The following is a 23,781-nucleotide window of genomic DNA, read 5'->3' on the forward strand; positions in this document are numbered from 1 at the left end:
TGAGATATCTACTGCAGCCCTCATCCTCCACATACAACACCCGTTCTGCCAGTCACATTCTGTTAAAGGTCCCCAAAGAGCACACATCCCTGTGTAGCTCCACTTTTCAGTTCACTGCAGCTAGCGACTGGAACGAACTACAACAAACACTCAAACTGGACAGTTTTATCTCAATCTCTTCATTCAAAGACTCACATGGACACTCTTAATGACAGTTGTGGCTGCTTTGCGTGATGTATTGTTGTCTGTACCTTCTTGCCCTTTGTGCTGTTGTCTGAGCCCAATAATGTTTGTACCATGTTTTATACTGCTACCATGTTGTGTTGCTACCATGTTGTTGTCATGTATAGTGTTGCTACGTACCATGCTGTGTTGTCATGTGTTGCTGCCTTGCTATGTTGTGGTCTTAGGTCTCTCTTTATGTAGTGTTGTCTCTCTTGACGTGATGTGCGTTCTGTCCTATATTTGTTACTTGTTTTTTGTATTTTTATACCCAGCCCCCGTCCCCGCAGGAGGCCTTTTGCCTTTTGGTAGGCCGTCATTGTAAATAAGAATTTGTTCTTAACTGACTTGCCTAGTTAAATAAAGGTTAAATAAAAAGTATATCCAAGTCTATTTGTTGACATTATGCATAAACGTGCCTGCCTGATTTTGCATACAGTATTTTCACCTGCTGATTCTAAAAGACATCCTATTGGTTTAGATCGAGGGGGGTCGAGCGCGTATTGTCATGTACAGCATCATTTTTTTTAGATTAGCTGTTGTTCAATGGTCAATATTAGCAATATAAGTGCAATATTATCTTTGTCTTTGATCTGCAGTTTTAACCTCACTTCAGCACATACCCAGCTATATAGACCTCCAGGGGAGAAAGGGAGGGGGAGAGGGGGGTACAAAGTGGCAAAGAGACAAAGAGGGAGAGGGAGAGTGAGAAGCAGAGAGAGAAATAGGGAGAGGGGAAGAGAGAGACAGAACACCATTGTGTTGCCAGTCTGTCTGTCTGTCTGCCAGTCTGCCAGTCTGTCTGTCTGCCAGTCTGTCTGTGTGTAACACTGTGTGTGTGGAGGGGTGCGCTATACACCTGCCCAGTGCCGGTAAGCCATTCATTCCCAAAGTGTGTACAGTATCTAGACTAGACCTATATACTTTGATCTAGCCTGGCCTCAGTGCTCTCCCACTAAAAGACTGAAGCACACCTTAAAAAGCACCAGATGGGGCGGCAGGATAGCCTAGTGGTTAGAGCGTTGGACTAGTAACCGGAAGGTTGCAAGTTCAAACCCCCGAGCTGACAGGGTACAAATCTGTTGTTCTGCCCCTGAACAGGCAGTTAACCCACTGTTCCTAGGCCGTCATTGAAAATAAGAATTTGTTCTTAACACACTTGCCTAGTTAAATAAAGGTTAAAAAAATATATAATAATAATAAAAAAATAAAAACTTGTGAACAGTGTTTCAGCACAGCCAAATGCATCCCCCACTCCAGCCACTAACATTTATAGGTCTACTGCTGTATAGACTACATCAGCTTGAGTCAATGCCACTCGTATAGGGACATTTGTGGTGATAAGGGAGCAGGCATAAGATCTGATCCAGAGTCAGTCTTGGTTTAGGGTTGTAAAGGAGAATGGAGAGGACTGACTCTGGACTAGCACATAGGGCCTGGGCACCCCCCTGGTACTGTGATGAAACAATGTTTTGGTCACCTCAGAGTGGAGGGCAATTCCAGAAAGAGAGAGAAGTAACCAGCTTTCACTTCAAGAAATGAACCATAACACACCAGTGGCCTTTACCAGTTTACCAGTTTATATAGACACAAACATGTTAACACTGATTTGGTTTAATCATCTGGATTTAAATGAGTCACAGTTTTTTCTCTCAGAATTCTCCAATTGTGTATGGATTATACAGTATCTTGGATTTGTGTATTGTTTGTGTGACTGGTTGTACACTGCTAAACATGGCAGTTGTACTGGTGTCTCTGAGTAAGGTGAGAGGAGACACCAGAGTAAAGAGCCACAGGAGTGAGAAGAGGACACGGCAACACAAAACAAAAACGACAACAAAAACAAAGGGAGCACAAAGGAAAACACAGGACACACCACGGACAGACGGACGGACAGAGGGAGGGACAGAGACCGGGGAGAGGACAGTGACAGACAGACGGACAAGTGTGACAGACAGACGGACAAGTGTAACACAGAGCAACAAGAGCCGACATACAAACGCATGACACGACACAACCTGAGGAGGGAGACAACAACAACAGACAGGTCAGAAGACATGGCCCCCCTCACAACCCCACCCTCCTCTCCATGGTGGTCCTAACACACATACTCACAAACGCACACACTCATTGCAGAGAACAGAGAGCTAGCATCGCAGCCGACACACACACATACACACATATATACACGCAAGCGCACACACAGCGCTAACCGATGGACAGAGGGACATCCACAGCCAAACACATGTACCGTAGCTCATTCACAACCACAGACTCCCGATCAGAATCTTGTGTTATGTTGGTAGCGTTGCGTAGTGGTTTAATTGGTCAAATGGGTCATGAAGGGCTCAGTTTATGGTGTGTAACAGGGCTCTAAGACCGGGAGTCGAGGGGTAGGCTACAAGTACATGTGGTGAGAAATCCTGTGTGTTGTGTGTGTGGAGGAGTTCTGAGAGGGTGAATTTGAATGGAGGCCTGGGCTGAGATTGCAGGCGAGGTCTCTGGGAAGGAGGGAAGGAAGGATGGAGGGAGGGAAGAGATGAGGAGGGGGAGGTGGGGGTGGCCATCATATCGCTCACATCACGTTACATAACGCCATTTAGCCTCCCATTGCACAATTAAGCCCGGCTCCTCTCTTCCTCTCTTTCTTCCTCTATTGGATCCAATGAGTCATGTAGGTCTAATCGGCCCCATTCGCTCAGGGCACATTCTCTGACCCCTCAGTGGAAAACGGTTGTGGCGTTTTGGTGGTGAGAGAGAGAGAGAAAAGGTTGAGTAAGAGCGAGAGAAGAGAGAGAGAATAGAGAGTGGGGGATAGAGAGAGAGGACTACACTGGTCTGCAGGAACTGAGAGGGGGTTTGGGGTCATCCGGAGGGCAGAAATGGAGGTTAAAGGTTGTGCGTCTGTCTGTGTGTGTAATGTAAGGTTAAGTGCAGAAGTTGAACTGAATGAAATTGATCAAAGGCTAAGCCATAGTTGGGGTTGAACTGTGTTAAATGTGGGTAAACACAAACATTTCCAAACATACGTTGATGTACACTGCCCTCCTGAATGATTGTCACCCTAGGCAAATATGAAGAAAAAAGACTGTGAAAAAATGTCATTGTTTATCAGCTTTATTTTACACTCAAAATATATGAATCTGACCTGTAATTGATTTTTTTTTTTTTTTACATTTAAAAATAATAATAAAAATTAATCAAGAAATAATAATTTTATTCAAAAACATGCTTGTCACAATTATTGGCACCCCTAGAAATTCTTAGGAACAAAATCTAATTAATGTAAGGAATATTCCGATTAAGATTTTACTTTTTAAAGTTCATCTGACTCTTTGGGAACTCTTAAGTGGTCCTTCCATGACTTCCTATTTCACTGGGATGGCGACACACCAGCTAAACTCCCTTAGTCATCCATCAACATGGGAAAGGCCAGAGAACACACAAATGAAATGAGATTTTTTTAAATACATTTTAAAAAGTTGTTGACCTTCACAAATCTGGCAATGGCTATAAAATGATAGCTACAACCCTGATAATACACATTTCCACTATTAGGGCAATAATTAAGAAATGAAAAACAACTGATGCAGTGAACTGTCCTGCTTGGAAGAGGACGCAAGTTTATTTTGACCCCACACAGAGTGAGAAGGACCGTTCAAGAGGCAAAAAAATCTCCAATGATCACAGTTGGAGAATTGCCAAAGTTGGCTACATCTTGGGGACACCAACTCTCCAAAACTACAATTAGATGCCACCTCTATGCCAACAAGTTATTTGGAAGGGTTGCCGCCTCTGCTGTCACCAAACTACAAACGTAAGTGCCTAGAGTTTGCTATATTTGCTATATATCTATGATGTTGTGGGGATGTTTTACTTCCAAAGACCCTGGGAACCTTGTTAGGATACATGGCATCATGGACTCCATCAAGCACCAGAATATTTTAGGCCAAAACCTGTCTGCCTCTACCAGGAGGCTAAAACGGGGTCATCCGGCAGGACAACGATCCAAAGCATACCTCTGAATCCACACTAAAATGGTTCACTGACCACAGAATCAAGCTTTTGCAAGGGCCATCCCAGTCCCCTGACCTAAACCCCATTGAAAACCTGTGGGGTGAGCTGAAGAGGAGAGCCCACAAGCGAGGACCAAGGACCCTGAAGGATCTGGAGAGTTTCTGTATGGAGGAATAGTCTCAAATCCCTTCCTATGTGTTTTCACACCTCATCAAACATTATAGGAGATGTCTCAGTGCCACGCCCTGACCTTAGAGAGCCTTTTTATTTCTCTATTTGGTTAGGTCGGGGTGTGATTTGGGTGGGCATTCTAGTTTTTCTATTTCTTTGTTGACCGGGTATGGTTCCCAATCAGAGGCAGCTGTCTATCGTTGTCTCTGATTGGGGATCATACTTAGGCAGCCTTTTTTCCACTTTTAGTTTGTGGGATTTTGTTTTTGTGTAGTGCCTGTGAGCACTCCAGTCGTTACATCTCGTTTGCTGTTTTTGTTGGCGAGTTTCATTTTAATAAACATGTGGAACTCTATGCACGCTGCGCCTTGGTCCGCTCATTACAACGAACGTGACACTCAGAGCTGTTATCTTGGCAATGGGAGGGTGCACCAAGTACTAAATGCAGGGGAGCCAATAATTGTGACATGCATGTTTATTAATAAAATATTTACTTATTGATGACCATTTGTTTTTCTTTGATCAATTTGAACTCAATTAAAAGGTCCGATTCATATATTTTGAGTGGAAGATCAAGCTGATAAACAACAATTACATTTTTTCACTGCCTTCTTGAGTTCATACAGTATTCACCCAGGGTGCCAATAATTAATGTATGCATACACACAAACATGCACACATGCACCTGCGCATGAACACACACTCACACACATACGCACCCCGCACGAACACAAACACATACGCACGCGCAGACCCGAGCACGAACACACATACATTTACCCTCCCACCCTACACTTAGCACCATAATATACCATGAAAATGCTGAACCAAACCTTAAAGCTTTAAAGGAAGAAGCAATTAACTGTCATGCATTCTTAAACATACAACCTTTTGAGTGTGTGTGTGTGTGTGTGTGTGTGTGGGGGGGCATGTTACTTCATGTGTGTGTGTACTTTGCTGTGGTTTGTGTGCGCGGATGTGTGGGCATGCACACGCTTGCCATGTTACTGTGTTACTGTGTGTTTGCTCATTGTTCTTTCAACCAAACTTCTGTATGTGTCTTTTGTGTTACCTCTGATTTGCTATGGTTTGATCCAGGAGGCTGACTTTGCATTGAGGTCCTGCTGTAGCAGAGGCCCCTCCGGCTTGAACCACTCCTCTCCTGGAGGGGATGCCGGGCTGGCCGCTGCAGCGTCTGGTGTTTGTTGTGAGGGGAGTGTTGGAGTGGGGTTTGTAGAGGAGTGTATTTGGGATCGGGGACGTCGGGGGCAGGCCGGGCGGGGGGTTAGTTTTAGGTTGAGGTTCAAAATGGCAGGTGGAAGGGGTTGAATTGTTGGAGGTAGAACCATGGGGATGTCAGGTGAAAGAAGAAGCAGGTGAGAGGTACAAGGTAAATAAAAAAGATGTCCAGTGAGAAAGCATGGAGAAATGGAGGGCAGGGGAGAGGAGGGGAGAGGAGGATGAATGGATGGGTGGAGCGATGGCAAGCAGACAGGGTGTGGAGAGGAGAGAGAGAGACAAAGAGGAAGAAAGCATGACCAATAAATGAGAGCCAGAATGAGAGCCACAATACAGATAGATAGATGATAGATACAGATAAATACTACATGACCAAAAGTATGTGGACACCTACTCTTCGAACATATCATACCAACATTTATGGGCATTAATATGGAGTTGGTCCCCCATTTTCTGCTAGGACAGCCTCCACTCTTCTGGGAAGGCTTTCCACTAGATGTTGGAACATTGTTGTGGGGACTTGCTTCCATTCAGCCACAGCGAGGTCGAGTACTGATGCTGAGCAACTAGGCCTGGCTCGCAGCCTGCGTTCCAATTCATCCCAAAGGTGTTCGATGGGGTTGAGGTCAGGGCTCTGTGCAGGTCAGTCAAGTTCTTCCACACTGATCTCGACAAACGATTTCTGTATGGACCTCACTTTGTGCACAGGGGCATTGTCATGCTGCAACAGGAAATGGCCTTCCCCAAACTGCTGACACAAAGTTGGAAGCACAGAATCGTCTACAATGTCATTGTATGGGGTAGTGTTAAGAATTCCCTTCACTGGAACGAAGCGGCCTAGCCCGAACCATGAAAAACAGCCCCAGCCCCAGACCATTATTCCTAAGCATATGGGCAGGTAGCCCCTCTGCCAGAGAACGAGTTTCCACTGCTCCAGAGTCAAATGATGCCTAGCTTTACACCACTCCAGCCGACGCTTGGCATTGGCATGGTGATCTTAGGCCTGTGTGCGGCTGCTCGGCCATGGAAACCCATTTCATGAAGCTCCTAATGAACAGTTCTTGTGCTGACGTTGCTTCCAGAGGCAGTTTGGAACTCCGTAGTGAGTGTTGCAACTGAGGACAGACTATTTTTATGTGCTATGCTCTTTAGCACTGTGCAGTCTCATTCTGTGAGCTTGTGTGGCCTACCACTTGCTCCTAGTTTCCACTGCACAATAACAGCACTTACAGTTGACCAGGCAACTCTAGCAGGGCAGAAATTTGACGATCTGACTTGTTGGAAAGGTGGCATCCTATGACTGTGCCACATTGAAAGTCACTGAGCTCTTCATTAAGAACAGTCTACTGCCAATGTTTGTCTATGGCGATTGCATGGCTGTGTGCTCGATTTTATACACCTGTCAGCAATGTGTGTGACTTATTAAATAGGCAAATCCACTCATTTGAATGGGTGTCCACATACTTTTGTATATATAGTGTAGATAGATAGATAGCATGACTACAGGCAGTAGAAGACAGATTGACAGCCAGATGCAGTGTGATAGCTATTCAGTCAGCGATCGTTCCGTACAGATCTCATTTCAGAACAGGCTGTGAAAATGTGCATTAAAGCTGAAGAAAGAAAAAGCAGAGCTAAACCGGTGGGTTGAAATAGAGTACCTGTAAGTGCATGTATGTCGAAAAACAATATAATTAATAATAATAATAAATGCCATTTAGCAGATGTTTTTATCCAAAGTGACATACAGTCATGTGTGCATTAATTTTACATATGGGTGGTTGAACCCACTATACAGGCATTGCAAGCACCATGCTCAACCAACTGAGCTACAATGGAGCACTATTGATATGTACTGATATGTACCAAACTCAGGCAATAATACCTATATGATAATTTACAACTCGTGTCCAGAACGGCATTAGAAAGCACCACAGCACATTTACATATACAGTAGTAGACGTGGGGTGCCAATGTAATTGAATACAGCATGTGGGAACTGGTCCAACAAAATATCAATCCATTGATATTTCACTTATGCCATAATGTGTCATAACCCAGTTCATATAGGAATGTCTGGAGCGTGAGACTCAAAACAGCCTGTGGATATTGTGGGCGGGTCTGTGACTGTCAGTTAAAATGATTGGTTATGAGAAATATGAGAAGGGGGAGGGGTCAGGGGAGAGGTGGTAGGGCAATACCTAGTGTTTCCGTAGTGTGTGTGTGTGTGTTTATGTATGTGTGAATTGGAAGTCAAATAATTCCAAGAGATGCACTTGATTACATTTGCCTGGTACGATGGAACCAATGGAATAGTTCCAAAAGCAAACAAAAAGCTGAATCAAACGCACCTCAAATACTGTTAAGTTTAATGAAAGTATTTGACCTAAGGTACTTGAACCAGCTCTGAAGTGTATAGTTCTGTACGCGTTTGGTGTGTGTGTATATATGTGTGTATGGGAGTGTCATGAGCACACAGTGAGTGTTGAGCTGCTGAGTGTCGAGCTACTGAACCCTTGGGTATGGCGGAGCGCAGCCCCTGACTCTGACCCCGGCCCTGACCCTGTCCTGGGCATACCTTTCCTCACGTTGCCGTCTGTAGCACGGAACTCTCCGGTACTGAGGAGGAAGCAGGCGCGGTCATGGGGATAGCGCTCACGGCTCCCGCCGGTGCCCAGACCCCCAGCAGCAGGACTCCTCTCCTCCCCAAGCACCATGTCTATGGTGGGGCAGTCTTCATTAGCCAGGGCTGCATTGGCCGCATCGCCATTCTGCTTGGAATCTGGAGGGGAGAGGAGGAGGGGGAAGAAGAGGGGGGAGAGAGGGGAAGGAGGAGAAAGATAGGGGGATGGGTCAGAGGGAGGGGGAGACAAGGAGGCATGTAAGAAAAGGTAAGGAGGGTCGACAGAGAAGGGTGGGGAGGTGGGAGAGGGAAGAAAGGGTAGGGAGGGACAGAGGGAGAAATTAGTAGGAAAGAAGAAAGATAAGGTGAATGGGTGGGGTGTAAGGAATGGGGGAAGGAGAAGGGTGGGAGAGAGATAAAGGGAGAGGTAAATGGATGGAGAGGCGAAAGAGAGAAAATATGTGGAAGGCAGGAGAGATAAAGTGAAGAGGTAGAAAGAGTAGAAGGGGAGGAGGAAGAATGTGTAAGAAGAGGGGGATAAATGGAGAGGAGAGAAGGCAGAGAAATAAATAAGTAGCAGGAAAAGGGGGGGTGGGGAAAGGTATGACAACAAGATCAATTAGATTTAAGGTGAGATAATAAGAACAAGGAAGTAGAGAAGGACAGGAACGAAGAAGGAGACATAGAGGAGGGTGATGTGTGAGAACGAGAGAGGGGTAGGAAGATAGAGGGTTAAATTAATATAAGACGAGATGAGATTGTTAAAAGTGAGAGTGCGGGTGGTACATGGTGAAGACGGTGAGGCGAGAAGAAGGAAAGGAGGCAAAGAGGGGGGAGAAGAACATCAGTGTCCTGTGATAGCCCAGCTTATCATGTGACCAAAACACTGCAGTGGAGGAGAGGAGGCAGGAGCCCAGCGTCTCCAGGTCCACACACACACACAAGCACACACTGAGTTGAGCATCATTACATTAACACACACATTACAAAAGAGAGAGAGAGGGAGAGTGAGAGAAAGAGAGAAGGGGGAGGGCGAGAAAGAGAAGGGGAACTGAGAGATACAACAGAGTGTAGATACTCACATACATGCGCACTCGTACAAACACACACACACTCGCGGTGAGATGCTGCGGGGTAACTTGTGCTTATAGTTTCCGACACAGCTGTCAAATCTAATTAGACTTGAGTTACTGCTCAACAATTTACAGAAATAACCCAGCGGGCCAAATCTTACAATGACACACAGAGAGACAGCGAGAGAGAGAAATTCAGTAAATAGCATATTACAGAGAGAGGGAAAGTGGTGAGAGAGGGAGAGAGGTGTGTGTGTGTGTGTATATGTGAGTATGTGTACAGTATATGTCATTGAGCGAGTGTGTGTGAGCATGTGTGTGTAATATTAATGTGTAAACATACTGAATTGTAATTGGATGCATTTTACCACCGTACCGCCGTATGATTGGTTAATAGGAATTCGCCCATTTATTTCAATTTTCGCCTTGAAAACTGTCTGTAGCTTAGGCCCTGAAGCAAGGATATGCATATTTTTGGTACCATTTGAAATGTGTGGAAATTTCAAAGGAATGTAGGGTAATATAACACAATAGATCAGGTAAAAGATAATACAAAGAAAAAACCAACCGTTCTTTGGTATTTATTTTGGTACAATCATTGTTGAAATGCAAGAGAAAGGACTTAATGTATTATTCCAGCCCAGGTGTAATTCAGATTTTGGCCACTAGATGGAAGCAATGTATGTGCAAAGTGTATGACTGATCCACTGAACCATTGCATTTCTGTTCAAAATGTTGTATCAAGACTGCCCAAATGTGCCTAATTTGTGTATTAATAACTTTCCATGTTCTAAACTGTGCACTCTCAAGCAATAGCATGGTATTCTTTCACTGTAATAGCTACTGTAAAGTGGACAGTGCAGTTAGATTAACAAGAATTCAAAGCTTTCTGCCAATTTCAGATATGTCTATGTCCTGGGAAATGTTCTTGTTACTTACAACCTCATGCTAGTCGCATTAGGTCCAGCCGGGGACCCACCAATCCTGAAGAAGTTTTAAGACCACCCAGGTGGTGAGGTCATGGTCAGTTGATCATGGTATGAGACATGTGAACATACCATTTATAGCTAGCTAATGAAGAGCTACGTTAAGAAATATCATGTATTTTATTATTTTGGGTGCAAAACAAGACATGGTGTCAGAGTAAAAGGACTAAAATATGGATTTTGTGGGGGTTCCTTCACCTCGAATGGACTGGGAGTCTACAAACTTACCCGATGCTTGGAGTAAGTTCAAACAGCATGTGGAGCTAATGTTCGCGGGTCCTCTGAGGGAAAGAGAAGAGGAAAAGTTCAGCTACCTGCTCCTCTGTATCGGTGAAAAAGGGAGATATTTACAACATGGACACTTACCGAGGCTGAATCAAAGGTACTGAAAACATACTACGATCGTTTTGAAGCATATGTTGTGCCGAAGACCAATATGATTTTCGCTAGGTACAAATGCCATGAGAAAGTACAGGGAGTTAGCGAATCGTCTGAAAAGTTTGTGACTGAGCTGCGTCTGCTTGTGAAAGGCTGTGATTATGCAAACCGCGAGTAAGATTACTCACCGTCAATGAGAGAGAAACTTTTGAATATTGGGTCTGAGCTAACGCCGGACATAGCCAGATCTCACGAGCTAGCACTGGCTCAGATGAAAACCGTTTCGCGCGGCAGCAAGAGCGCATCACGTGAACAAGCAGTGCGCGCAGACATCAAAGCATACCTCCGGTGCACAGAGAGCGCGCCTCAGAACGTAGAGAGACATAACTCCAAAAACAGAGTGACACAGACTCAAAACATGTGGATGCTGTGGATACAAAGTGCATGGCCAACAGGGAAATTGCCCAGCTAAAGGCAAAACAGTGTACAAAATGTGGAAAATGGAGTCACTTTGCAAAAGTGTACTGAGCTTACCGTGGAAAAACAGTGCACACAGTGAGTGAAGATAATGTCAATTAAAGAGAAAAATGCTGATGAACTGTTTATTGATTCAGTGACACAGAAAAATCGAATATCAGAGACAGAACAAGCCTTTGCTGACATTGAGATAGGAACACAAGGCACTGAACTAAAGTTCAAACTAGACATTGGTGCACAAGTAAACATTATTCCTCTGAATAAGTACCGCAGCTTGACATCTGAGAGCTACAGCTCATCAGGCGCAGACTGACTGGTTATGTTGGTGAACAGCTCCCAGTAAAAGGCACATGCACTTTCAAATGCAAATACGAGGAAAGTGACAAGATGTTGGACTTTTACATTGTTGACACTAGAGCACCTGCAGTGCTAGGTCTTAAAGCATGTTTAGACATGGACCTCGTCAAGCTAGTTTTATGTGGTTAGAGCATTGGACTAGTAACCGAAAGGTTGCAAGTTCGAATCCCCGAGCTGACAAGGTACAAATCTGTCATTCTGCCCCTGAACAGGCAGTTAACCCACTGTTCCTAGGCCGTCATTGAAAATAAGAATTTGTTCTTAACTGACTTGCCTAGTAAAATAAAGGTAAAATTAAATTAAATTATCAGTGACAGCACCAGTAGAGACAGACTGTTTGCTGATGTTTTTACAGGAATAAGATTATTCCCCAGAGAATGTACCATTCACCTTGACCCAGAAGCAACCCCTGTGGTCTACCCACCGAGAAAGATTCCCCTTGCTCTCAGCGCCCGTCTGAGGAAAGAGGTGTAGAGCATGGAGCAATCTGACATAGTCACCAAGGTTACAGAACCAACGTTAGTGGTGGTGGAGAAACCACGCACAGGCAAGCTCAAAGTATGTCTCGACCCAAGAACAAGGCTATCAAACGCCCCCATTACCCTTTACTGACGCTAGATGGAATCACACACAAGCTAGCGGGAGCACGCTACTTCAGTGTCATGGACGCCAGATCAGGCTACTAGGCTATCAAGCTCACAGAAGAGTCATCTAAGCTCACAACGTTCAACACATCATTTGGACGGTACAGGTTCCGTCGCCTGCATTTTGGGATTATCTCAGCCCAAGACAAGTTTCAGCGAAAGATCTGCAAAGTGTACAAAGGCCTAGATGGAGTTGGGGCAACTGTGGATGGCATCCTTGTCTATGGTCGAACCAAAGAGGAACACGACAGAAACTTCCGTGCGATGCTGCAAAGGTCCCTCGAGAGAGGGGTCCGGCTTAACCCCGAGAAGAGCACAGTCGGCGCTACAGAGGTCAGCTATTTCGGACATCTTCTCACAGCGAATGGAATCAAGACAGATCCATAGAAGATCTCAGCCATAAAAAAAAATGGAGCCACCAAAGAACCGTGCAAAGCTGGAAACAGTGCTTGGTATGGTCAACTACTTAGCCAAGTTCGCTCCCAGCCTCTCCAATGCTAAGGCACCCCGGCGTCAGCTGCTAAAGCAGTCCAGTGAGTTTCTCTGGGACAAGCAACACGACATTGCTTTCCAGAAAGTGAAAGACTTGATCACGATTGAACCAGGGCCAATCTGCACCACATCTGCAGCTGTGATACACAAGCTGAAAGCAATTTTTTGCCAGGCATGGCATTGTAGAGACTTTAATATCTGACAACGGCCCCGGTTACAAATACAATGAGTTTTAATCCTTCACAAAAGCATGGAAGTTCACACGTCATCACAAGCCCACATTACCCTCAAAGTAATGGCCTTGCCGAAAAATCTGTGCAGATTGCTAAATCACTCATGGACAAAGCAAACGCAGACAAGAGACCCCTACCTCAACACTCCAGTTGACAACCTCAAATCACCAGCCCAGCTGTTGATGAGCCACAGACTTCGCTCAGTCCTTCCCAGCACCAACCAGCAGCTGCAACCTGAGGTCGTAGGCTACAAGGAAATGCATGAAAAACGTGCACAGAGACAACAACAACAAAAGCGATACTATGACAGGTCAGCTAGACCACAGTCAGTTAGAATCCAGGAGCATGGCCTCTGGAAACCAGCAGTCGTCATCCAGCCAGTTGACACTGAACATTCATATCACGTCCACACCGCAGAAGGATCACACTGCAATCGTCGTCACCTAATGAACACAAAAGAACAATACACTGACGAGGTGAACTTTTCTCCTGAAAGAGAAAGTGATGGACTAAACACACACACAACACAACATATACCATACTTACCTGCAACACCACAAGAACTGTTGACTGACACAGAAGCATGCTCAGCATCATATCACACAAGGTCAGGAAGAGAGGTCAAGCCCAGAGCTGTCCTAGACCTGTGAAATGTCAAAAGGTGTAGGCAGATCGCTGCCCTAAAACAGTTAGACTGTAAACTTGTTATTGAAAAGTTGACTTGAAATGCTTTGGTATTTGGTATTGCTTGGTATTGTATTTGTTTAAGATGTTATTGCTACCGAGAAAGCTGAGTTGCTGAGAATCCTTTGTTCTAAAAGTAACAGTATGCTGAATGTTTTGTTTCGGAGTCTTATGTTGATTCAGTTGGTGCAGTAAGCAGTATAAATTGTTACTTACCTTGAGTTCAAACTACAGAGCATGTATTCAAAAGAACCGCTTAGAATATGATTTATTTTTTTATTTTTTTATAAAAGAAAAGTGATGTAATATCCATATGTGTAAACATAGTGAATTGTAATTGGATGCATTTTACCGCAGTATCATACTGCGCTATGATTGGTTAAGACCACCCAGGTGGTGAGGTCATGGTCAGTTGATCATTGTATGAGATACGTGAACATGTCACTTTTAACTAGCTAATAAAGAGCTGCGTTAAGAAATATCCTGTCGTACTGCATTTTATACAAAAGCGTTCAAAACAAGACCATGTGTGTTCAAACAGGCTTTATCACACGATGCCGTGGCAACACCTGGTAGTGGAGCCAGGGGGCATCGGAACATTAAGAGGTCAAAGATTCATTAAAGTAAGAGGCTTCATGAAGATCACTCACTCTACCAACTACAAAACTGAAGTTCGAAGATCACTATACAGTCTGTCCCTCCTTACCTCTTCGTACCTTTCTCTCGCTCATGTCCAAATAGCTACATGTTAGAACACTGATATTCTGGATGAATCTGTAAATATCGGTTGTATTTGCCTGTTTATACCTGCATTAGGATACAGCCACACACCATTTGACAGCATATTAGAAAAAAGAAAAGGCCATATTTTATCTTCCTTGATGCTGTTGTTTTTGATGGCAGGTTTAGTACATCTGACTAACTATTGTGTGGAGGCAACATGGAGACCAGATGCACTCGGGGAGGTAGCTCTGCTCTTCTCAGCAGCATAGACTGTTGGGACATTTCAAAACAATACAAAAGCAACATGTCAGGCTACATTTTTCATTGTAAATATGCTATTGGTACTGACCCTGTATATAACTTACTTACTTTCTCGTTCTCTAATTTCTATTAGTTAATTTTCAGCTGTTGTCGAACACACATGGGTGTGAAAAGACTATTCTCTTCCTCAATAGTGTGCAGAGAATTCTACTAGGAAAAAAAGCCAAAATGCGTGTGACATCCGGCATTTAATGTACAATTGATTTTTGAAATTTCACATAGTATAAAACTAGGGATGCACTGATATTACATTTTTGGTCGATACCCGATGTGCTCCTTGCCAAAGAAAAACGATGCCAATAACTGATATTTAAAATTTTAGCTGCCTTTTAATCATTCTAGTAGTTAAATAGTTGAAACACACACACGCACACACCACACTGACCAAAAAGTTATTTTGTTGGCCTTTACGTATGTCCCCATTACCAGTAAAACATAATCAAAACCTATTTCTTTCACTTACTTGCTGTGCTGTTTCGTTGTTCCTTTGTTCAGTCTCAACCAGGATTTCATCATAAATGTCCAGCAGTGAAGTTTCAGCTCTGTCTGTCCGTGGCCTCTCTTCCTCGTGGCGAACTGTCACTGTGTCCGTTTCCATCTTGTCCCGCTGTGTCTGTAACATTTCACGTAAACCCTGTTTCTTGTCTGCATCAAAGTAGCGGTCCTTGAACCTAGCATCAAGCATGGTGGCGACACAGTAGAGGCTAAGAGAGAATGTCACAGAATCGCTTGTTCACGGCCTCTAGTAGAATACTTTTCCAAGTTAATTCAACGGTCTGTGTTGGCATTTTTGTTGAGCAGGCGTTTCAATGCCATGACAAGTTATCACGTCTGCTGCAAATGCAGTTGAGCTTATTTCTAGCAAGTAGCAAGTAGCTCATGAATGTGAGTTTCAACAACAGTGTGTAAATCCGGTAGGGCAACATCTGGAAAAATTGCACCTACTTGGTAGTGTGTACCGGTGCTCGACCAGTCTGCAAAAGCCAACATCATCCACGACAGAGAACGGTTGATTGTCAAGGGCAATGAATACCATTATCTTGGCGTTAATGGATTTCGCCTTTGAGTTGTCTCACTGAAATGTTCTTACTCCTTCAAATGACTGCTTGACTTGTTGACTGCTCGATCCACACAGCAGACATTGTGGGCTAGGTTAGGAATGCTGTGTTGCACATGTAGCACTAAATTCTTCGTGGCGTCATTACATCATCTACCTACGTTATATAGGTATGCACGTCAGCTTTGACATTGGTTTTGCACATCGGCGTTAAACTAGACATCGGGCTGATGTAGGCATTTTTAGCTAATATCGGCCGATTCTGACATGCTTACTGATATATCGTGCATCCCTATATAAAACTTTATTTTTTCACAAAATCAAAAGACCTACTATTTAGGACTATTTATGGGTATTCGGACACGGCCTTAGACTTCAGAGGCCGGTTTCCTAGACACATATTAAGCTTAGTCCTAGACTATTTATTTGTATTTATTTAACCTTTTATTTAACCAGGTAAGACCCATTGAGGTTAAAAAGGCAAAACAGGGAAATAGCAGCGTGTACATAAGATATTACAGAAAAATACTAAATACACACAAAAGACAGTGTCACAAATTACAGATACAATTGAAGATTAGAAACAACTACAGCTATCACAAACAGTGTCGTCGATCAGAGTCTTAAAAACAGGCAAGGACAGTAACCTCCCCTAACTTTAATCTAGGATGAATGGGATGAAAGGTGTACCAGTGCTTTAGCCTCCTGGTGGAGAGAGAGGTCCATTGCACCATAGCATACAAATCACAGTGATGCGTGATCTAATGTAGTGTTTGTAATACATCTTAAAACACCATGATACACTGTGTCCAGAGTTTAAGGTACTTGCTGAGGCCTGCAATTAGATAATATCACAATAATCTAGCACTGATTTTAAAAAAGTGCTTTGAACATGATCCTTTCTGACTAACATTGAAAAGCAAGATGTGTTCCTAAAATAGAAATCCAATTTCAACCTCAGTTTCGTGGTTATCAATGTGCTGTTTAAAATTCAACTTTTCATCTAACCAAATCCATAGATACTTATAAGAGGTGCCCCTATCAATTTGCTGGCCTTTTATTGTTAAAATCTGCAAGTGACTCCATCTGTTTACTTTCAGGGAAGAGAAACCCATACATGTTGTTTTCCTTGCATTAAGCACAAGTTTCAATTCAAAAAGCTGCCTTTGAATAACGTCAAAAGCCAACTGTAAGTCCTGAACAGCCTTCTCAATATTAGATGCGCTAAATAATTGTGTCATCAGCATACAGATGGAGATTTGCAGAGTCAACAGTCTTCCCTATGTTATTTATATACAGTGTAAAAAGGATCAAACCTAAAATTGAGCCCTGGAGAACTCCTTTTGTAAGCCTTCGAAACTCAGATTTCATACCCTCCTGTGCTACACACTGTGTTCTGTCAGAAAGGTAGTTTTGGAACCAGTCTAATGCATCAACACTTAAACCAACATTTTTAGTCTATACAACAGCAGGGCATGGTCAACAGTGTCGAAGGCCTTCGATAAATCAATAAAAAGTGAAACACACTGCTTTTTCTTGTCCTGAGCATCTAGAATATCACCTACAACCTTACTTACTGCAGTAATTGTACTATGCTTGGCTCTAAAACCCGACTGGAATTGAGATGAAACTGAGTTATTGTAAAGAAAGTCTTTCAACTGTGAGTTTACCAGGTTTTCCAAAACTTTTGCCAGTGCAGACAGTTTAGATATGGAATGATAGTTATCCAACTGGGACGGATCTCCACCCTTATGTAAAGGCATGACATAGGCGGTTTTCCAGACTTTTGGAATGGTATTACACGCCAATTAAATATTTAATATATAAATGCAATACAGCAATGCTCTCTGAAAATATGGCTTTATTTCATCAGGGCCAGCCACTTTCTTAATATCAATAGATTTGAGTGCCTTTACAACTTCTAAAAGCTCAATCTTGGTTAAATGAAATAGATGAACCATAGGCCGGCATCCGGCAGTTTCATTCACAGCCTCATTCGAGATGTTAGGATGGAGTTCATTATCAAATAAAATGCCCAGGTTTAGCAAAATGCTCATTAAACATTTCAAGCGGCTTATTCTTGTCGATCACGTCCATTGAATTTGAGGTCAGACCAGAGGAGTTTGTGTTAGCATTCATGGATTTAATGGTTTTCCATCATTTCGTCGGGTTATTGAGGTTTGCCTTGGTAGATTCGTAATAGAAGCTAGATTTGTATTTCCGTATTAACAAGGTGCACTTATTTCTCAATTCCCTGAATAACTGCAATTCAGCCTGGGAATTACCCTTTCTAGCTTTGGCCCATTGTGTATTTTGTTTATGGTTCAAATCAGATAAACGTGTCTCTACCTCTTACCCGATACTTTTTGAAAGGGGTGTGTTTATCACAGATAGTATAAAACATGGAATGAAAATAGGAGAATGCTTTTTCGATGTCTGGAATAAACGCAATCCAATCGAAGCTGCATGCATAAAGTTCATGCAGGAATGCCTGCTCACAGAACCGTGTAAAATTTGGTTTGACTATGAAAGAGGTTGCACTTTGGGGATTTTGGTGTATCTAATGCAACTGTGACTGCATTTATAATTTGAGTAAAATTCAGTGTATTGCACAGTCCTCTTATTGCGTCACAGTTTGGACATAATCAGTCCCAGTTTAAATCGCCCATGAGGACCATTTAATTTTCCCCCCAACCACGCATCAGTTCAGCCAGAGAATCCAGGGATTCTACTTTTGCAGATGGAGGTCTATAGCATCCTATTACATCTAAGTTCACAGCTTTCGATTAACTGCAGTTTCAATGCTAAAAACTCCTTAGTTCAGTAACCACATATCTGTCTAATATAGATGGCTATACTTCCCCCTTACTTTGTTGGTCACATCGATAAACATTATAACCATCCAAGCCTATAGACTGATTTAGAACAGATTTCTTAAACCAGGTTTCGGATTGAACTACGACATCTGGGTCAGCAGTGTGAACCTAAACTTTTATCATGTCCATTTTCAGCATCAGACTCCTCACGTTAATATGAGTCAGTCCCAACCCTGATTTAGTTTTAAAATAATTTGGAATCAGAAGTAAAGTACAAAGAACAAGAAGCCTGAAGGAGGAGAGATTACTAGAAACAAACTCGGTTTATCATTTTATCTGTAATTAATTGAGTAGACTACCCTGTGCATTTCAGGTAAAAATAACCCAATGTTTTTATCCCAGGACAAATTAGCGAGCTAGCTAAATTGCCACAAAAGTTGAATGATTTTCGACCTGTCCCCAAATCAATATAGTTGGTTCAGAGTTTATTTTGATATTTCAACCTGTGTGTCCTGATCGCGTCTGGTGTGGTTGGACAAAATCAACATGCGTGTATGCGATGGCACATGCGAGCGGTCTGGTCAGCGGTGCATGTACACTAGATAGCGGCAAATTGCAGCATTCTGCTTAGGCCGCCCATTGTGACCTTCTTGTGGGCGTGCTGGCAGCATATGGCAACATGCTCAATTGTACGTCAAGAATTCAGCATAGCAAGTTTGTATGAAGGTCTGGTTATTAAATGGGTAGATAGTTCAATAGTAATATCCTCTAAAATGCTCTGGTGACAAATAAACTTTGCTGCCCTGTTTCCAATTGTCCACATGTATGGGAGAACCTATTCAAGTAAGTAAATACATTTCGAAAATGTAAAAAAACAACAACGATGTATTATTTGCTAACTAGCTAACGTTACTGTGCAGGCTAACTCAAATGAGCTGCTAAATGAGCTAGCTAGTTAACTTCATATACTGTATAGATTGCAGGCCAAGTGAATTAAATATCACCAGCTAACGTTACCTAACTTCATATTAGCTAGCTATCTTGATGGATTTATCACTGTAAAACCTTCAAATGCATTTGTAGGTAGCTAGCTAACAGCCTTGGAGGAGGGTGAAAGGACAGCAGCCCCAACTGTCAAAGTGAGTACCGTAATTTCCGGACTATAAGCCGCTACTTTATTCCCACGCTTTGAACCTCGCGGTTTATACAATGACGCGGCTAATTTATGGATTTTTCCCGCTTTCACAAGATTCATGCCGCCAAAAAACTGAGCACCGTCACATAATGTGACGTAAATCGAGCGCGCTCAAACTTCCCATCATTCTGATTGCGGTAGTAATTTTGTAACCCTCATCAAATCAAATCAAATTTATTTATATAGCCCTTCGTACATCAGGTGATATCTCAAAGTGCTGTACAGAAACCCAGCCTAAAACCCCAATCAGCAAGCAATGCAGGTGTAGAAGCACGGTGGCTAGGAAAAACTCCCTAGAAAGGCCAAAACCTAGGAAGAAACCTAGAGAGGAACCAGGCTATGTGGGGTGGCCAGTCCTCTTCTGGCTGTGCCGGGTGGAGATTATAACAGAACATGGCCAAGATGTTCAAATGTTCATAAATGACCAGCATGGTCTTATAATAATAAGGCAGAACAGTTGAAACTGGAGCAGCAGCACGGTCAGATGGACTGGGGACAGCAAGGAGTCATCATGTCAGGTAGTCCTGGGGCATGGTCCTAGGGCTCAGGTCCTCCGAGAGAGAGAAAAAAAAGAGAGAATTAGAGAGAGCATATGTGGGTGGCCAGTCCTCTTCTGGCTGTGCCGGGTGGAGATTATAACAGAACATGGCCAAGATGTTCAAATGTTCATAAATGATCAGCATGTTCGAATAATAAGAAGGCAGAACAGTTGAAACTGGAGCAGCAGCACGGCCAGGTGGACTGGGGACAGCAAGGAGTCATCATGTCAGGTAATCCTGGGGCATGGTCCTAGGGCTCAGGTCCTCCGAGAGAGAGAAGGAGAGAATTAGAGAACGCACATTTAGATTCACACAGGACACCGAATAGGACAGGAGAAGTACTCCAGATATAACAAACTGACCCTAGCCCCCGACACATAAACGACTGCAGCATAAATACTGGAGGCTGAGACAGGAGGGGTCAGGAGACACTGTGGACCCATCCGAGGACACCCCTGGACAGGGCCAAACAGGAAGGATTTTTGCCAAAGCAGAGCCCCCACACCACTAGAGGGATATCTTCAACCACCAGCTTACCATCCTGAGACAGGGCCGAGTATAGCCCACAATGATCTCCGCCATGGCACAACCCAAGGGGGGCGCCAACCCAGACAGGATGACCACATCAGTGAATCAACCCACTCAGGTGACGCACCCCTTCCAGGGACGGCATGAGAGAGCCCCAGTAAGCCAGTGACTCAGCCCCTGTAATAGGGTTAGAGGCAGAGAATCCCAGTGGAAAGAGGGGAACCGGCCAGGCAGAGACAGCAAGGGCGGTTCGTTGCTCCAGAGCCTTTCCGTTCACCTTCCCACTCCTGGGCCAGACTACACTCAATCATATGACCCACTGAAGAGATGAGTCTTCAGTAAAGACTTAAAGGTTGAGACCGAGTTTGTGTCTCTGACATGGGTAGGCAGACCGTTCCATAAAAATGGAGCTCTATAGGAGAAAGCCCTGCCTCCAGCTGTTTGCTTAGAAATTCTAGGGACAATTAGGAGGCCTGCGTCTTGTGACCGTAGCGTACGTGTAGGTATGTACGGCAGGACCAAATCAGAGAGATAGGTAGGAGCAAGCCCATGTAATGCTTTGTAGGTTAGCAGTAAAACCTTGAAATCAGCCCTTGCTTTGACAGGAAGCCAGTGTAGAGAGGCTAGCACTGGAGTAATATGATCAAATTTTTTGGTTCTAGTCAGGATTCTAGCAGCCGTATTTACCACCAACTGAAGTTTATTTAGTGCTTTATCCGGGTAGCCGGAAAGTAGAGCATTGCAGTAGTCTAACCTAGAAGTGACAAAAGCATGGATTAATTTTTCTGCATCATTTTTGGACAGAAAGTTTCTGATTTTTGCAATGTTACGTAGATGGAAAAAAGCTGTCCTTGAAATGGTCTTGATATGTTCTTCAAAAGAGAGATCAGGGTCCAGAGTAATGCCGAGGTCCTTCACAGTTTTATTTGAGACGACTTTACAACCATTAAGATTAAATGTCAGATTCAACAGAAGATCTCTTTGTTTCTTGGGACCTAGAACAAGCATCTCTGTTTTGTCCGAGTTTAAAAGTAGAAAGTTTGCAGCCATCCACTTCCTTATGTCTGAAACACATGCTTCTAGCAAGGGCAATTTTGGGGCTTCACCATGTTTCATTGAAATGTACAGCTGTGTGTCATCCGCATAGCAGTGAAAGTTAACATTATGTTTTCGAATAACATCCCCAAGAGGTAAAATATATAGTGAAAACAATAGTGGTCCTAAAACGGAACCTTGAGGAACACCGAAATTTACAGTTGATTTGTCAGAGGACAACCTCATCATGGCAAAGACACTGAGAAATGCATATGATGCAGCTTTCAAGTTGAAGGCGATCGATCTGGCTGTTGGAAAAGGAAATAGAGCTGCTGCACGGGAGCTTGGCCTTAATGAGTCGATGATAAGACGTTGGAAAGCAGCGTGAGGAACTGACTCAGTGCAAAAAGACAACAACAGCTTTCAGAGGGAAGAAAAGCAGATGGCCCAAAGTATTTGCAGCCACTCGACATCAGTGTAAATCGTGCATTTAAGGTGGCGCTCCTTGTTCAGTGGGAGGCTTGGATGACAAGTGGGGAGAAATCCTTCACTAAAACGGGCCGCATGCGAAGAGCAACTTATGGTCAAGTCTGCCAGTGGGTCCTGACAGCGTGGAGCATTGTCAAAAAATCCACTATCATCAATGGGTTTCGAAAGGCTGGACTGCTGCGTGTTGAAGGGGCAGCATGAGCTCAGCGGGGTATTTGCCTCCGGATGAAAGTGACGAGAGCAACAATGAAAATGATCCAACATCGGATGAAGCAATTCTGAGGCTATTCAACTCCGACACCGAAGGAGATGGCTTCAGTGGTTTCAGTGCACAGGAGGAGGAAGATAGTGACCAATGACTTTCTTGGTAGGCCACTGTTTAATTTTTGTTACAAGCCGTGTTTCGTTTAAAGGCTGTGTAAAGTTCATTTGTTTCACCTGCGGCTTATAGACATGTGCGGCTTATTTATGTACAAAATACATATTTTTTAATAATTCAGTGGGTGCGGTTTATATTCAGGTGCGCTTAATAGTCCAGCAATTACGGTAGGCTATTCTGGATAGGGCAGGTACTTTTGTGTAGTTCTTGTCCCTAGAAGTGAGAACGGAGATAATATAAACATAATATTCAGCACGGTGTAATTTGACTATAATGAAGTCTGTTTCTTGTGAGGTTTTCTGTCCTCGGATAAAGAGAGCTATGAAAGCCTGTCAACATATGAAGAGCAGTGGTTCTCTTTTGTTGTTGCCTTAGCACTGCACAGTTGATTCAAATGATCAACTCATCATCAAGCTTCAAGTGGTATTTGTGTTCATTTGTGATGCTATCCTTGATATGATCATGTTATTGTCACATGCTACACATGTAAATATGTGTGCCCAGGCATCTATCAAATCAAATGTTATTTGTCACATACACGTGGTTAGCAGATGTTAATGCGAGTGTAGCGAAATGCTTGTGCTTCTAGTTCCGACAATGCAGTAATAACCAACGAGTAATCTAACCTAACATTTCCAAAACTACTACCTCAAGCTTCAAGTGGTATTTGTGTTCATTTGTGATGCTATCCTTGATATGATCATGTTATTGTCACATGCTACACATGTAAATATGTGTGCCCAGGCATCTATCAAATCAAATGTTATTTGTCACATACACGTGGTTAGCAGATGTTAATGCGAGTGTAGCGAAATGCTTGTGCTTCTAGTTCCGACAATGCAGTAATAACCAACGAGTAATCTAACCTAACATTTCCAAAACTACTACCGTATACACACAAGTGTAAAGGGATAAAGAATATGTACATAAAGATATATGAATGAGTGATGGTACAGAACGGCATAGGCAAGATGCAGTAGATGGTATCGAGTACAGTATATACATATGAGATGAGTAATGTAGGGTATGTAAACAAAGTGGCATAGTTTAAAGTGGCTAGTGATACATGTATTACATAAAGATGCAGTAGATGATATAGAGTA

At 43.3% G+C, this 23,781-nt stretch overlaps 1 protein-coding gene across 2 annotated transcripts in view; it reads right to left on the reverse strand.

The window, feature by feature from the left end:
- Positions 1–23,781, reverse strand: part of LOC112251230 (potassium voltage-gated channel subfamily C member 1) — a 129,292-nt gene that overhangs the window by 32,864 nt on the left and 72,647 nt on the right. The window contains exons 3-4 of one of the 2 annotated variants that reach the window (XM_042321870.1): positions 8,228–8,431; positions 5,373–5,605 (exon numbers count right to left, since the gene is read on the reverse strand). In XM_042321870.1, the coding sequence (XP_042177804.1) occupies positions 5,493–5,605; positions 8,228–8,431 (317 nt within the window). In that variant the 3' untranslated portion in view covers positions 5,373–5,492. Of the gene's footprint in view, positions 1–5,372; positions 5,606–8,227; positions 8,432–23,781 lie in introns of those variants that run through there. The other variant, XM_042321860.1, reaches the window with a different exon arrangement.

This window comes from Oncorhynchus tshawytscha, linkage group LG01, assembly GCF_018296145.1.
Source record: "Oncorhynchus tshawytscha isolate Ot180627B linkage group LG01, Otsh_v2.0, whole genome shotgun sequence".
NCBI classification, from domain to species: Eukaryota; Metazoa; Chordata; class Actinopteri; order Salmoniformes; family Salmonidae; genus Oncorhynchus; species Oncorhynchus tshawytscha.